Below are 15,000 nucleotides of genomic sequence, written 5' to 3'. Positions count from 1 at the left end.
GTACTCTGAGAAGAAAATAAAGGGAAAACACAACATTTGCTTCAGATAAGAGGGAAAAAAGCAGATCTGTGGTTCCTATCATTGTATGGCTGGAGTGTATGAAACTGGTCTAGTGGGGAGCTCTGGCTTTTGGCCTGGACCAGCCTATTGAGCCTATTAATATATGAAAGGACAGAACAGACATGTCCTGTGATTTTCAGTCTTCTACTACAGCCTGATGATACAAGTCAGGTCCTCTTCTGTAATAAACATTCTACATACCCATTCAGAGTTTGCAGGTATGGCACACGTGCATGCATGCGCAGTTGCGCACACACGTACACACAGACGTACACACACACACACACACACACACACACACACACCTGTTGCTGCGCTGTCTCTCTCTCCTCTGCTCTCTGGACTGAGCTGCCTGGCTGTACTTTTGTGCTACCCAGTCTGCATCTTGATTTTATAGTTTTCAGCGGACTGGCCCAACCAGCCCGACCGCAGGCGTCAGTTCGAGCCGCGTTCAGTCTGAAAACATAACTCGGTCAGGTCAGGTTGTGTCTCGGGCTTCGCTCTCTCCCTCTTTTTTTTGGCCATCGAATTCGGACCAAGTCGGATCCAGGCTTCAGCACCGTGCCGCTGTTGGGGGGGGGGGGGGGGGGGGGGGTCGCGGATCAACAACTCCCCGTCCTACTGTGCTGTGATCACAGGCTTGAGCAGCCGTCCAATCGACACGCGGATAAGCATCGCGCACACCAATCAGAGAGCCTATTGATGAGTGCCAAAGCTTGCTTTAATTTTTCTTTTTTTTTTTTTTTCCAAATCGCTTGATTTTGGCGTGAGAATAGTTGGAGTGGCGTGAGAGCGTGAGACAGGACCTAAAAGCGTGTGACACACGCCAGATGCGTGAGAGTTGGCAACCCTGTGATAAATCTAGTGGAAACTGATCGGATGTTTGACTGACAGAAACATGTGGTTTGGTCTATAGCCTAGTTACTGTACTGGGTAATGATACTGTATTGACTGGGTTAAATAGAATTACATCAGTAGAGATATAAATCTTTAAAGGTTTTCAGAAACGGCCGTTTGTCCTGTTTGTCCAGAGCTGACTAAACTCTCCAGTAAGGCATCTTGAGCGGTCAAATGCCGCTAACGGGACCAGATCGGTCAAAACGGAGGGTTCAAGCAAAGACGCTTTATTTTGGTTCAAGCTAGCTACATCGAGGGTAGGTTAGCTTCCTGTTTCAAAGTAAAAGCACAAATTCTATCGTCATGGTTTTCTGTATGTAAAGGAAGTGCGTTGGTCACAACGGCTAGCTTGAGTAGCGCCGAATTCGTCCCAACAAAATAGTAAACAGCTGGTATTTAGACAAATTAACGACACACTGCTGATCTAAACGGCTACTTTCTCACCTAAACATGTTTGAAATGTGGATAAAGTGAAATATTTACAGAGTTTAGAGCTAAAATGAAACCAGCTTTTGACTGCTGATTTCAGCTGAGGCAGGCTAACACTACCCATACACTTCCAGTGTTTGAGCTAAGCTAATTAGCGACTTTAGGTGGAGGCAGGCTAACACTACCTATACACTTCCAGCGTTTGAGCTAAGCTAATTAGCGACTTTAGGTAGGAGGCAGGCTAACACTACCCATACACTTCCAGTGTTTGAGCTAAGCTAATTAGCGGTGCGCCAGCTCTGCTCGAATCTCCCTTGTTACTGCACGCACAGTCGAAAGGATGGTGTAGCCTACCTAGTGTTCATTTAGGTGAAGAGAGGAAAATAAAATAAAATAAAATCTACTTTTTGTTCGGAATCTGTTTTAACGCACTGCAAAAACTTAAAATCTTTCCAAGAATATTTGTGTTATTTCTTGTCAAAATGTCTCATATAGTCAAAACTAATCTCTTTCCACTTAAAATAAGACTCATCACCTAAAAATGAACTTGTTTTTAGATCATTTTCACTTGTTTCAAACTAATTTTCACTTGAAATAAGTAGAAAAATCTGCCAGTTAAAGCAAGTTTTTTGTGTTTGTAATAAGAAAGAAAAACTTGCTCCACTATCAGATTTTTCTACTTATTTCAAGTGAAAATCTGCTTGAAAGAAGTAAAAAGTGTCTAAAAACAAGCTGCTTTTAATGTGATGAGTCTGATTTTAAGTAGAATGAGATTTGTTTTGACTAGAAATGAGACAAATATTCTTGGTAAGATTTTTGAGTTTTTGCAGTGTGTGAAGCTCTCTCTCTCTCTCTCTCTGGTAGCGTTTCTATGTCTCTCGCCCAGACCTGAGTCAGCACTTCACACACAGACACACACACACACACACACACACACACACACACACACTTTGACACAGTGTGTGTGTGTGAGTCATGGGAGGGCGTGGTGTTTTTACTGCGTGTGTGTGTGTGTGAACTTCACCTTGAGGACTGTGGGACATAGAGACAGATGATGACTACACACACACACACACACACACACACAGACACACACTGAGGGGGGAAGCACCTCACTGCAACGTCTGCTGCTCTGATGAAACCTAACACACACACACACACACACATGCATATTGATCAGGTCATGTTCTATAGTAGTGAGTGCAGAGTGTGTGTGTGTGTGTGTCTGTGTGTGTGTGTGTGTGTGTATGTGTGTGTGTGTGTGTGTTGGCACGACGAGGTGCCAACTCCCTCCCTCCATCTTCGTCTCCGTGGGCGACCGCCACCGTCGCCCACGGCAACCACCACGCTGACCCGTTGTGGGCACGATGCCCGACGCTCTCTCACACACACACACACACACACACACACAATGCCGCTGCCATCTGCCCTACACACACACACACACACACACAGGAATGCACAGACTGTCCGGTTGGTCACCATGACGATGAGAGGGTTCGGGGGTGTTACTGTCCTGTCCCACGCTACGCTACATTAACCAACGTGACGCCGTCGCCTCGTTAGCGTCGTCACGGAGACGTCTGTTGTTGTCTGTGAGTCCTGTGGTGTGTCCCAAATCGCGCACTTCTGCACTTACACTTAATATTTTGAGTGCATAAGTGCGTTCACACTGAGCAGTGTGCGAAAATGTAGTGCGCTATGTGCACTTAATTGGCGCACTCAAACGGCCAGAACATTGAGTGTGGATCGATGGACACTTTCCACACTTAACGGCCGTCGTCTTGGTGATGTAGCGGAAACACGTCACTACTTTTCAAACGGCGGCGGCAGAGTGATAGATATAACACTCTGGGCAGCGGTTGCTTTGAGCAGCGACGGAGCTGACACCGGCGTACATGTCTTTAAAAAACACTCATAACAACACAACAACAACACTAACACAATAAAACACAACTTAATAGCTCGTTTTGATCGGCAGAAAGCGCTGTCAAGTGTCGGCGATAGACAGGGCTCCAACGGCCGGTTGCTATGGTTGCAATCAGAATTTAAAAAATAGAAGAAGCAGCTGTCGAGTCATTTCCGGTCAGTGCAGCGGCAGAGTTTGATTTGAGACGGTGCTAACCTGTCGAAATTAGTGCACTGCTTTACAGTGTACTGTAAAGCAGTGCACTAAGAGAAGTGTGCGATTTGAGACACAGCACTTGTTAAATGTTGTTTGTCTCAGTTAGTTTATCAATAAAGGTTGAATTCAATAAAGACAAACACTGAGGCTGTGTCCTAACCCAAGTAGTGACCGGTGTAGCTACCAAATATTGATTAATTTCATCCACTATGTAGTGGACGACAAAACACCCACAATGCACCACAAAACTGAGTGAACAAGCGATGTACACTACTTTCTACTCCCGTATGTATCCCACAATGCAATGCGGTCGTGTTTTGCCAGAGAAGAAGAGGAAGCTAATTAGCATGTTAGCTAGGATTTCTTTAGGTTATTTAGCAGTAAACTCTTGGCTCCGTTTGCCTGAGCAGCAGGAGTTGGGCAGCAGCATCCCAACATTAACAGGCAGTGTCGCTACCCGATTTGCGACGCTACCCGATCTGTGACAAAACTGGTCTGTGCATGCGCAGACCGGCCGCCATCTTGGACAGCTGCCTACGGCAACTCCACTTGGACAAACTTCATTTGGGCGCTGCCCGATTTGCGTACAAGCTTAAAGTTCTGTGAATTTAAAATACGGTACTGTGAAAATGATTAAAAAATAAGATAAAATAAAATAAAAACCGCGGAGGTCCGTCATAAGACAGCCGCGGCAGACTCGTTTATTCAGTGAGTGTTGTGGTAGTTGTGATTGTTTGTGGTTGTCATGGTGATGAGGCCGGCGAGAAAAGACGACAGTAAACATTAAAAGTCGCCTGTGTTCCTGTTTTCTGAGCATCAAGATCCAGACCACCACAACCAACCCTCAGTTTACATTACTAATAAAGTATTTAAAAAAATAAATAAAAAGATAAACCGTCTCTGGCGACGCACATAGGGCAGTGATCCTAAGTCAATTCAACTAAGTTTGTCCAAGTGGAGTTGCCGTACGTGGCTGTCACAGATCGGGTAACGTTGCAAATCGGGTAGCGACAGGCAGCATTAAATCAATCTAATAAAGAAACTGGAGTAGAATATGGAGGAAATACCAGCTAACCAGCTAAGCTAATAGCCACAGCTAACCAGCTAAGCTAATAGCTGCCTACAGCTCACACGCCAGCAGAAAGCCAATATAATAATATAATAATATCACCCAATATTGCTGTACCTCTCAGTTCTGTTACTTTATCGTGGACCAAGAATATGGAATTTATTACCTGTACATTTTTTTGATTTATCTTTACAACAATTTAGGACTCAGAGCACTAAAGTCTCTCCTGCTAACCAGTCAATACTTTCCACATGGTCTGCCTATCTAAACTGGGATTATTTTATATTTCTTATCATATGTTTATCAAGCTTTTTGTATTGCATTGTACAATGTTAAATCATGTTAAACCATGTTTGTATTTATTATGTATGAACGACTTTTGTACCTCACAAATGTAGCTATGCTCATTAGCTTAGAGCTGTAGTCGGAGAATGCCGCCCTACAAGCCCCTGGAGGGTTTTTTGGCATTTCTCCTTCACATTGTTTTGAATTTTATATGTTATATCTTCTTTAACTTTGATATGTGAAAATAAATAAACAAACAAACAAACAAAGAACAGAACCAGACGACTTTCAGTTTCACTGTTCCTACATGATGTCATATTACGGTGTAAAGGTTTATTCCACCTGTTTATTCTGACTGAGTTGTTTTCACTCAGTTTGGACTGTGAACAATCAGCTGTTCTTTTAAACGTTGAATCATTCAGAGAAACTCTGGTCGTAGAGACAGAGAGAGATAAATAACAGAGTCTGTTTCTGACAAACACCTGGCTCACGTCTTCACGAGTGTGTGTGTGTGTGTGTGTGTGTGTGTGTTGGACTGTGACAGAGTCAATAAATCGACGGCCTCGTTCACTGCAGGCCACCACACACACACACACACACACACACACAGACACACAAAGGCAATCAAACATGTCTGGATTGTCAACAAGAGGAGAGACTCCCACCTCAGTGTGTGTGTGTGTGTGTGTGTGTGTGATGAGTTAAGCCAAGGCTGCCCAATCGTTACACTCTTCATAAATCAGCTGGCAAACAGACCCTGAGCTGGACACACACACACACACACATACAGACACAGACACACACACACACACACACAGTGCAGTGGTGGTGCGTTCACTGACCAGCTGCTCTGTAGGAAACCTTACATTGCAGAAATTCAAAACCTTTCCAAGAATATTTGTCTCATTTCTTGTCAAAATGTCTCATTTCTAGTCAAAACTAATCTCTTTCCACTTAAAATAAGACTCATCACCTAAAAATGAACTTGTTTTTAGATCATTTTCACTTGTTTCAAACTAATTTTCACTTGAAATAAGTAGAAAAATCTGCCAGTGGAGCAAGTTTTTTTTGTGCTTCTTGTAATAAGAAAGAAAAACTTGCTCCACTATCAGATTTTTCTACTTATTTCAAGTGAAAATCTGCTTGAAAGAAGTAAAAAGTGTCTAAAAAACAAGCTGCTTTTTAATGTGATGAGTCTTATTTTAAGTAGAATGAGATTAGTTTTGACTAGAAATAAGACAAATATTCTTGGTGTTGAGTTTTTGCAGTGTACAGGCTGAAATGAAGCTGCTCTGTTCAGTTAAGCCGAGGCCTCTGGCGCTCTGATTGGTCGACTCGGTCGGTCGGTCGGCCTCAGACTCTCTGTCTGACTTCCTGATTGGACGGTTTCACCTTCAGGGTTCAAGTTAAACCGTTGGTAACCATGGGAACGAACGGGGACTCACCTGTGGTTGTTGAGGGATGTTAAAGCCGGGGTCTCTGGGTCCGACGCTGACGAACCGCTGAGCTGGAGACGTGGTGGGGGTGGAGTAGGCTGCACGCGCACACACACACACACGTTACAGGTCTGTGATTAATGGCGATTAAAATAAATATCATAAAAAAATCATAGAAATATAATATATCCACTAATATAACTAACTAACTAATTAACTTGTACACTGCAAAAACTCAAAATCTTACCAAGAATATTTGTCTTATTTCTATTCAAAATGTCATTTCTAGTCAAAACAAATCTCATTCTACTTAAAATAAGACTCATCACATTAAAAGCAGCTTGTTTTTTAGACACTTTTTACTTCTTTCAAGCAGATTTTCACTTGAAATAAGTAGAAAAATCTGATAGTGGAGCAAGTTTTTCTTTCTTATTACAAACACAAAAAAACTTGCTTTCACTGGCAGATTTTTCTACTTATTTCAAGTGAAAATTAGTTTGAAACAAGTAAAAAAATATCTAAAAACAAGTTAATTTTTAGGTGATGAGTCTTATTTTAAGTGGAAAGAGATTAGTTTTGACTAAAATTGAGACATTTTGACAAGAAATAAGACAAATATTCTTGGAAAGACTGAGTTTTTGCAGTGTATTCTTCTTCTAAAGCAGTATTTCTCAAACTTTTTTACATCTAGGACCCCTAAACTGACACAAATCCCCCATTGGACAAAGTTTTAGAGCTGCAACAATGAATTGATTAAATGCACAAATCGAATAATTGATTTGGGTAGTTTTTTTTTGTCTTTTTGAGTCTTACTTCACTGATTTCAGCTTCTTCAATGTGAATATTTCTGGTTTCTTTGTTCCTTTATGACAATAAACTGAGTCTCAAAACAAGACATTTGAGGACGATGTCGTCTGGCGGTTTGATAAACACTGATTGACATTATCCAACATTTTATAACATTTTATTGACCAAACAACTGATCGATTAATCGTTTAAATAATTGACAGATTAATCGATAATGAAAATAATTGTTAGCTGCAGGGTTAGTTGAAACAAACTCCAGAAATATTTGTTCTGAGACTGAATGAAAAGGTACAATTTTGAAAAGAAGGTCTAAAGTGTTAACGAATGAAGTGTAATCCATTAGATTTGAAGGTGTGAAAAACTATAACACATCTTACTGTAATTGGTTATTTTTCCACATTATCACTAGATGTTGGTTTGCACATTCAACCGTGATGCACAAGTCACATCACAGGTTTAAAGGAGAATTCCGGTCATTTTTGACCCTAAATCGTTGTCCTGAGGGTCACCCAGTGTTGGTTGGAGCTAAAAACGCGACTAAAATTGATGCAGGTAAACCGGAGTTACCATGGCTACCCGGCGCTAGGGATATTAGCCACAACGCTAACCCATGGGGGCAATTCTTTCAACCACAACAATAACTAAACGGTGGAGCAGTGCAGTGGTAATGTCCATAATATCTCTGACCGTTTATTTTAGTAAAGAAATCCTCACAACAAGGACAAAGTGTTAGTTTCTCTCTGTGATGGGATAGTAATGTCTTTCTGGGATGTTTCAGAGTTAAAAACACAAAGTTTCTACTGTTTCTACTCTCCACTATATGAGTTCAGTGGTGTCTCTAAGGATTCCAGTCATGTACCACAGATATCTGAGTGTTTTCTGAGTGTTTGTTGTGGTTGAAAGAATTAGTGCCCCCATGGGTTAGCGTTGTGGCTATCCCTAGCGCCGGGTAGCCATGGTAACTCCGGTTTGCCTGCATCAATTTTAGTCACGTTTTTTGCTCCAACCAACACTGGGTGACCATAAGGACAACGATTTAGGGGACAAAAATGACCGGAATTCTCCTTTAAAGGGACACTTCACCCAAAATCAATAATTCACCAATCATCTCACTGTCATGCCAACTTTCTGAGTCATCAAAACTTTGGTGAATTGGTGAATTATCGATTTTGGGTGAAGTATCCCTTTAACTGGAAGCGGTTAGCCTAGCTTAGCATTAAAAACTATAGGAACAAAGACCAACTATTAAAAGAAGAAGAGGAAGGAGAAAGAGCTGTCACAGCTTCTGAGATTAATAAAGTTTTTAAAAAGAGCTTTATTGAGAAGATGTAGGTCAGAGCGTTTCCTTCTCGATGTGAAGTAAATCTGAGCTTTAAATACATGAACGTGTTGATGGGTGGGGGGGGGGGGGGGATTAAACATGTTGGCAGCAGCTCACTGTGTTTTTGCCAAATGACGAAGTCGTCACTTAAATAAAAAAAAACCCTGAAGTGAAACTGATCCAGAGAAACTTCACATTAATAACTCTCATCTGCAGGTTTGTCCTCTTTGTTGTGGGTTTTTATTTTAACCACCAATGACTGACTTTGGTTTCTGTGATGTAATTCACTAAGTTCCAGATAATTCAAAAAGTTGTACTAAAGTATCTGCTTGTGTACATATACATACATAGTTATACATAAAAAGCAGCTTGTTTTTAGACACTTGTCTTTCTTGTTACAAGCACAGAAAACTTATTTTCACTGGCAGATTTTTCTACTTATTTCAAGTGAAAATTAGTTTGAAACAAGTGAAAATGATCTAAAAACAAGTTCATTTGTAGGTGATGAGTCTTATTTTAAGTGGAAAGAGATTAGTTTTGACTAGAAATGAGACATTTTGACTAGAAATAAGACAAATATTCTTGGAAAGATGTAGAGTTTTTGCAGTGTATCCACTGAAACGCTGGAGGGGGGGGGGGGGCTCATAATTTGAAAAGAACCCAGGGATAGATGAGTTTGTCTTTTAAAAGACAAACGAGAGTGAATCAAAACCATCAGAATGTGGCTTCTTATTAAAATATGACCAGTTTCCCATTAAAACATATGGGATTGGGAAAAATGGTGTGTAAAGGTCGCTCACTAGAGGTCGAAGGAACCCTGGTTGAGAAGAAGATTTCATATCAAATCATCTTTAATAATGTAAATATCAAGACACATGATGATTATTATTATTTTCATTATCGATTAATCTGTTGATTATTTAAATGATTCATCAATTAGTTGTTTGGTCAATAAAACATCGACCAGTGTTTCTCAAACCACCAGACGACATCGTCCTCTAATGTCTTGTTTTGTCCACAAACCAAAGAGAGACTCAGTTTATTGTCATAAAGGAACAAAGAAACCAGAAATATTCACATTGAAGAAGCTGAAATCAGAGAATCTGGACTTGTTTTAATTTAAAAACGACTCAAACTGATTATTAGATTATTAAATAGTTGACAATTAATTTAATAATTGTTTGATTAATCCATTAATAGTTGCAGCTGTAATCCTGACGACTATGAGGACTGGTACTGATGTGCTGTAGTGCTGATACTCACTGGGCGAGGTGGGGGAGTTGCCCCCCCCCTCGGTGGAGGAGGTGGAGGGGGGCTTGGCGTCGACGGGCAGCGGGACGGGACGGGCCATGGGGGGCGGGGGAGGGGGGGGCAGCATGGGCGTCGGCAGGAAGGGGTTGTGGACCTTTCCCTGGGAGCTACCATTAGGCTGCAGACACGGGGGGGGGGGGGGGGGTTAAAAAACATTAGGTTAGTTTCTACTTTAGTGTGTTTATTTCTGTCAAATGGTAACACTTTACTGTAATAGGTATTGATCAGATTGACATAACAGCTGTCATAACCATGAATGAATACTTCTGACAGCTGTGGTTAAGTGTCATTCAGTAAGTTATGTCACTTTTGATGCAAAGTTAACATTGTTTGAGATGTTTTTGTTCTGACAACTTGACATCATTTTTAAAGTTTAAGGCCATTAGGTCTGTTATGACAGTTTAAATTGTCTTTATGTCAAGTTCTCATAACAAAAACATCTCAAACAATGTCAACTTTGCATCAAAAGTGACATAACTTACCGAATGACACTTAACCACAGCTGTCAGAAGTATTCATTGATGGTTATGACAGCTGTTATGTCAATCTGATCAATACCTATTACAGTAAAGTGTTACCAAACAAATACAATAGACAAATATAAAGGTATAAATACAAAACAAAACAAAACAAATCAGAACAAAACCACAACAAGCAATACGATTCACTTTGACCATAAAGCTGTAAGAGGCTGAAGCATCAGATTATTTTGCCTTTACCGTTCTTAAATTAACATTTTCCGTTCACTCATTTTAACATTTTTTACAGAACAAAAAAAAACCACCCTGCATATTCTACATACAGCAGTTTATATGCACACTGGTATTTATAAATCACTTTTATATTTATTAATATAATTGTTTTTGAATAACTTTTTGAATGTGTTAAGTGTGTTGCACAGTTTGATTTCTAATTCTAGATGATTCCATTGATTGACTCCTGTAATCGTTAGACATCTTTGTTACACATTTGTTCGTACTTTTCCTTTTGTGAACACACACACGTCCCTCTAAGTCTTAGTTCATATATATATATATATATATATATATATATATCTACTAGTTCAGTCTGAAACATTACATACAGAAATAAACTATATTTATACACAGAAACAAAAACACCAACAGGTCGATGCACAGTGGTGAAGCTGGAACAGAGAGAGAGAGTGTGTGTGTGTGTGTGTGTGTGTGTGTGTGTGTGTGTGTGTGTGTGTGTGTGTGTGTCAGTGTGTGTGTGTGTGTGTCAGCAGTTTTCTGGGCCGGTCATAAAGAATTCTGCTGCCGCTGCATTTTATCCTGCTAATCTATAAGAATAATACCTCCGCTCCTCCTCACCCCCCCCCCCCCCCATGAACAGGTAGATCCTGTCTCCACTCACACTCACACTCACACACACACACACCTGCAGTCACAGGTGTGTTTCTATGGCTACACCATCACCATCACTCCCTCCTCATGGTCAGGTGTTTTAGTTTCACTGTCTGGGCCGCTGTCATTTGACTGTAGGGTGACCAGGTAAACTGAGCCACTTTTTGGTAAATCACTTAGGAAACTAAGACAAAGCACTGTGTGACACTGAACTGTGTTTTTCTAGTTAATATTGACTGTTTTTAATATCTTTTTGTTGAATTGACATAATAAAATATAATTGTTCAAGTCCTATAGCTTTTGAAACATCAGCTGTCCCACATTTTTGAAACGAGCATTGTTCAGCTAAAATGGGCCACTCATCAGCTAAAATGGGCCACTCAAGCATATGTAATGTACATATATAATAGCCTACATATATGTATGTATGTATGTATGTATATAGTATGTATATAGTACATAATACTAATTAAATATATAAAATAAATGACTTACAATATATTTAAAAAGTGTTTTATTTAATTTGTTCTCCAGTTTAAAAACCCCTGAGCAGAGTCTGCTCCTATGTGACATCTGGGCCTAATTAGCATAAAGGTAAACGCCTGAGGATGTCCTTATAAGGGCGTGAGGCTGAAGTCACGTGACCAACACAGTGAAAGGGAAACGTGAGAAAAAGTCTAAATGAAAATCTGAAGACACAAACTGTTTGTGTTTCTGGAGGAAACTGTTGTGTTTTATTGTTTTGTCAAACTGATGTCGTTGTTTTTCCGTATTTGTGTCTTTGTGTGTTTTTCTGAGTTGAGCCTTGAGGGCCTCCGTAGAAAACACGTCAACAGGAGCGTTTAGTGTTTCTGACTGGAGTTTTTATCTGTAGTTGCTGTTTCACAATGTTTTCATTATTTAAAGGTTGAGTCTGGAGTTTTGTGTCCAAAAAATAAACATTAGACTTGTAGCTACAAATGAAACGACGGAGCTCAGGTGAAGCTACGTGCAGCAGAGTAGTAGCTCAGGGCTGCTAGCTAGCTGCACTAGCTGTCTCTGATGCTAATGTAACAGAGTTTTGGTGTTGATTCCACTTCCACAGTGACAGCCAATCATATTGATCTTTATTCATGTATCACGGACGCTCACTGGTTAGCAGGGCTCTCCTCTCCTCAGCACATAATTATGGGCTGTGACGTAAACACAGTGCCAGTATGGAGGATTGAGCCCATGCTAGGTTTGTTACATGAAGCACAGCGTTATAGCCACTGAAACTGTGTCAACATTGTAATGTAATAATGCAGTTATCATGATATTATGTTCAGGAAGCTGGCGACAGTTTTACATGGAACTAAATGTGTTACAGAGGGTTTATTTGGTTTAATGTTTATAACTAGCGACCTTAGCTCGAAGGCTAAGCTAACTTGCTAATCTTCCTCCATAAAGCTGTGCTAACGAGTGCTGTGCTTGACCGTGAGCTGACCAGTCATTTCCGTATCATTGTCCAGGCAATAAAAGTCCTGGAGCTAAGAGAGTGTCGGTCTTTCTTGCAACTAAACAACACAACGCAGACAACTGTTACACTAACGAGTGCTAGCAGCTAGCACGTCTCTCTCTCTCTCAGCAGCAGTTGTCAACAAAGTAAAAGAAATCCAGTCTGAGTGAAGCGCTGGAGCTGCAGACCGATTCCCCACCGTCACCGACAACTAAAGCCTCGACTGGTAACAAGTATGAGGACCGTTGTAGTGAGCTAGCTCGATGCTAACTTCGGCTAGCGGTAGCGGTTAGCATCTTCCCAGCTCACTACAACAACATAACAACATAACAACACAACACCGGAGGCTCCCGGTGTTGGTGACGGTTGGCTATCGGCCCGCGGCTCCAGAGCTTCACTAGGACTGGACTTCCTTTCCTTTGTTGTCATGACAACGGCTGCTGTCTGGGGCAGGAGGCTAACGCTTAGCTTAGCTTAGATAGGAGAGGCCCAGTTTCAATGTTTTATTTACAAACTGCAACGAACAAAACTCCAGACTCTACCTTTAACTTTTACAGAGGTGGAAACTGGGAACACCAGGAACGCCGGGAGTTTAAAACGCTGGAGTCGACACATCCACATCTTACTATGTAGGCAAGTGTGTGTGTGTGTGTGTGTGTGTGTGTGTGTGTGTGTGTGTGTGTGTGTGTGTGTGTGTGTGTGTGTGTGTGTGTGTGTGTGTGTGTGTGTGTGTGTGGTAGGGTGGTGGACGGTGTATTGATTCAGTGTCTAGACACAGATATATCAACTATCACTGCAGACAGCGGCCACACACACACACACACACACACACAAACACAAACACACACACACACTGCAGTGTTTCCTGAGACGGGTCCTGAACCGCTGCAGAGGCTGGAAACCCCGGCTCAGATGTGTGTGTCTGTGTGTGTGTTGTTGTATAGTAGAGCTGCACGATACTGGAATAAAATGAGAGTTTCACTATATATATCTAATTTTTCATGTCATTATATCACCGTTTAGACTAATCTGATGTTTGTAAAGTTTATAAAACCAATGATTGGACAAACATTACTATTTACGTGTGCACATTTTAGTAATTAGTCATGGTTAACATAGATTAGCTGGCTAACGGTTAGCTACCTGTTTAACTTTAATAACTCAAGTGGACTCCCCCAATATAACGCTCCATGAAAAAATATTTTCTCCAGCGGATATCTGAGTTTCCAACATGACTGAGCTACACTGGAGTAGTTTTCATGTCGAGTCAAACAACGGGAGGGTTTTAACAGCTGACGCCCTGCTGTTAGCTTAGCTAACCGTTTAGCTTTAGCTACCGTTAGCTTAGCTACCGTTAGCTGTCCCTGTCAGCTGAGCCCACTGATGCTTTCTAGACACTGTGATTCCCCAAACTGAATAAATCCAACACATAGCAACACAAAACACACACACAGAAATAGTAATGTTTCTTCAGTCATTTCAGATTTGTCTAAACGGTGATAGGGCCTGAAAAACATGATATATAGCTAAACTCTCCTTCGTTACTATTGATCTCATCCACATTACAGCTGGTTTTCTACCAGGAAGTAGAATGTAAACAACAAGGAGATTCGGTCTATAGCTGAGAACTTAAAACTTTATCTATTTTCTGTTATTTTACTTTTATTTGCTCTTGCTTTTAACTCTGTTTTCAGTGTTTTGTTTGTTTTTATTCTGTTTTATGCTTCTTTTTTTTTAATGTTTTGTCTTTATGTAAAGCACATTGAGTTGCCTTGGTATGAAATGCGCTGTATAAATAAAGATGCCTTGCCTTGCCTTAAACGATAGCTATATTGTGCAGCCCTATGTGTGTGTGTGTGTGTGTGTGTGTGTGTGTGTGTGTGTGTGTGTGTCTCTGTGTGTGAGGTGTGGTTGTGTGTCTTACGTTGAGGAAGCCCACCTGTCCGGCCTGCTGGGCGGAGTCGGGACAGACCAGTTGGACGAACTCCTTGAGCGTCTCCTGGGGGTGGTACCTGATGGCCGGGTGGGAGAAGTAGGAGCCGGGCTGCTGCAGGATGGGGGAGGAGGAGAAGTGGAGGGAGGAGGGGGGCGCGTGGGGGCTCGCTGGGGGGGGAGGAGAGGGGAGAGGAAGAGAGAGATAGTTATTTAGAGATGGGAGAGAACATAAAGAGAGAGGGAGAAGAGGAGGAAGAGGAGGAAGGAGGAGTGGGGGGAAGGAAGGGGGCGTGGCTTAATATGCAAATGAACAGTGACACACAGACAGCAGAGCAGGTGAAGACGATGACATCACAGCATTACATCACAGTCCACACTCCTGCGTGCCTAAGCTAAACACAGTGAGTCTGGGGGCGAGGTCAGAGGTCTGGGTGAGACAGACTAGACAGAAGGGAAGAAGCAGTGAGGAGAGGAAGAAGGA

The 15,000-nt window shown here is 41.4% G+C and overlaps 1 protein-coding gene across 1 annotated transcript in view; it reads right to left on the bottom strand.

Moving 5' to 3' along the window:
• nfia (nuclear factor I/A) overlaps window positions 1-15,000 on the bottom strand; it is a 238,716-nt gene that overhangs the window by 7,567 nt on the left and 216,149 nt on the right. The window contains exons 6-8 of the mRNA XM_085773197.1: window positions 14,509-14,704; window positions 9,693-9,858; window positions 6,311-6,399 (exon numbers count right to left, since the gene is read on the bottom strand). Coding sequence (XP_085629323.1) covers window positions 6,311-6,399; window positions 9,693-9,858; window positions 14,509-14,704 — 451 coding nt within the window. The remainder of the gene's footprint in view (window positions 1-6,310; window positions 6,400-9,692; window positions 9,859-14,508; window positions 14,705-15,000) is intronic.

Source organism: Trachurus japonicus, chromosome 4 (genome assembly GCF_045865225.1).
Source record: "Trachurus japonicus isolate A0001 chromosome 4, Traja_1.0".
NCBI lineage: Eukaryota > Metazoa > Chordata > Actinopteri > Carangiformes > Carangidae > Trachurus > Trachurus japonicus.
The sequence above is the reverse complement of the archived record's forward strand: the minus strand, read 5'-3'. Positions and strand labels throughout refer to the sequence as shown.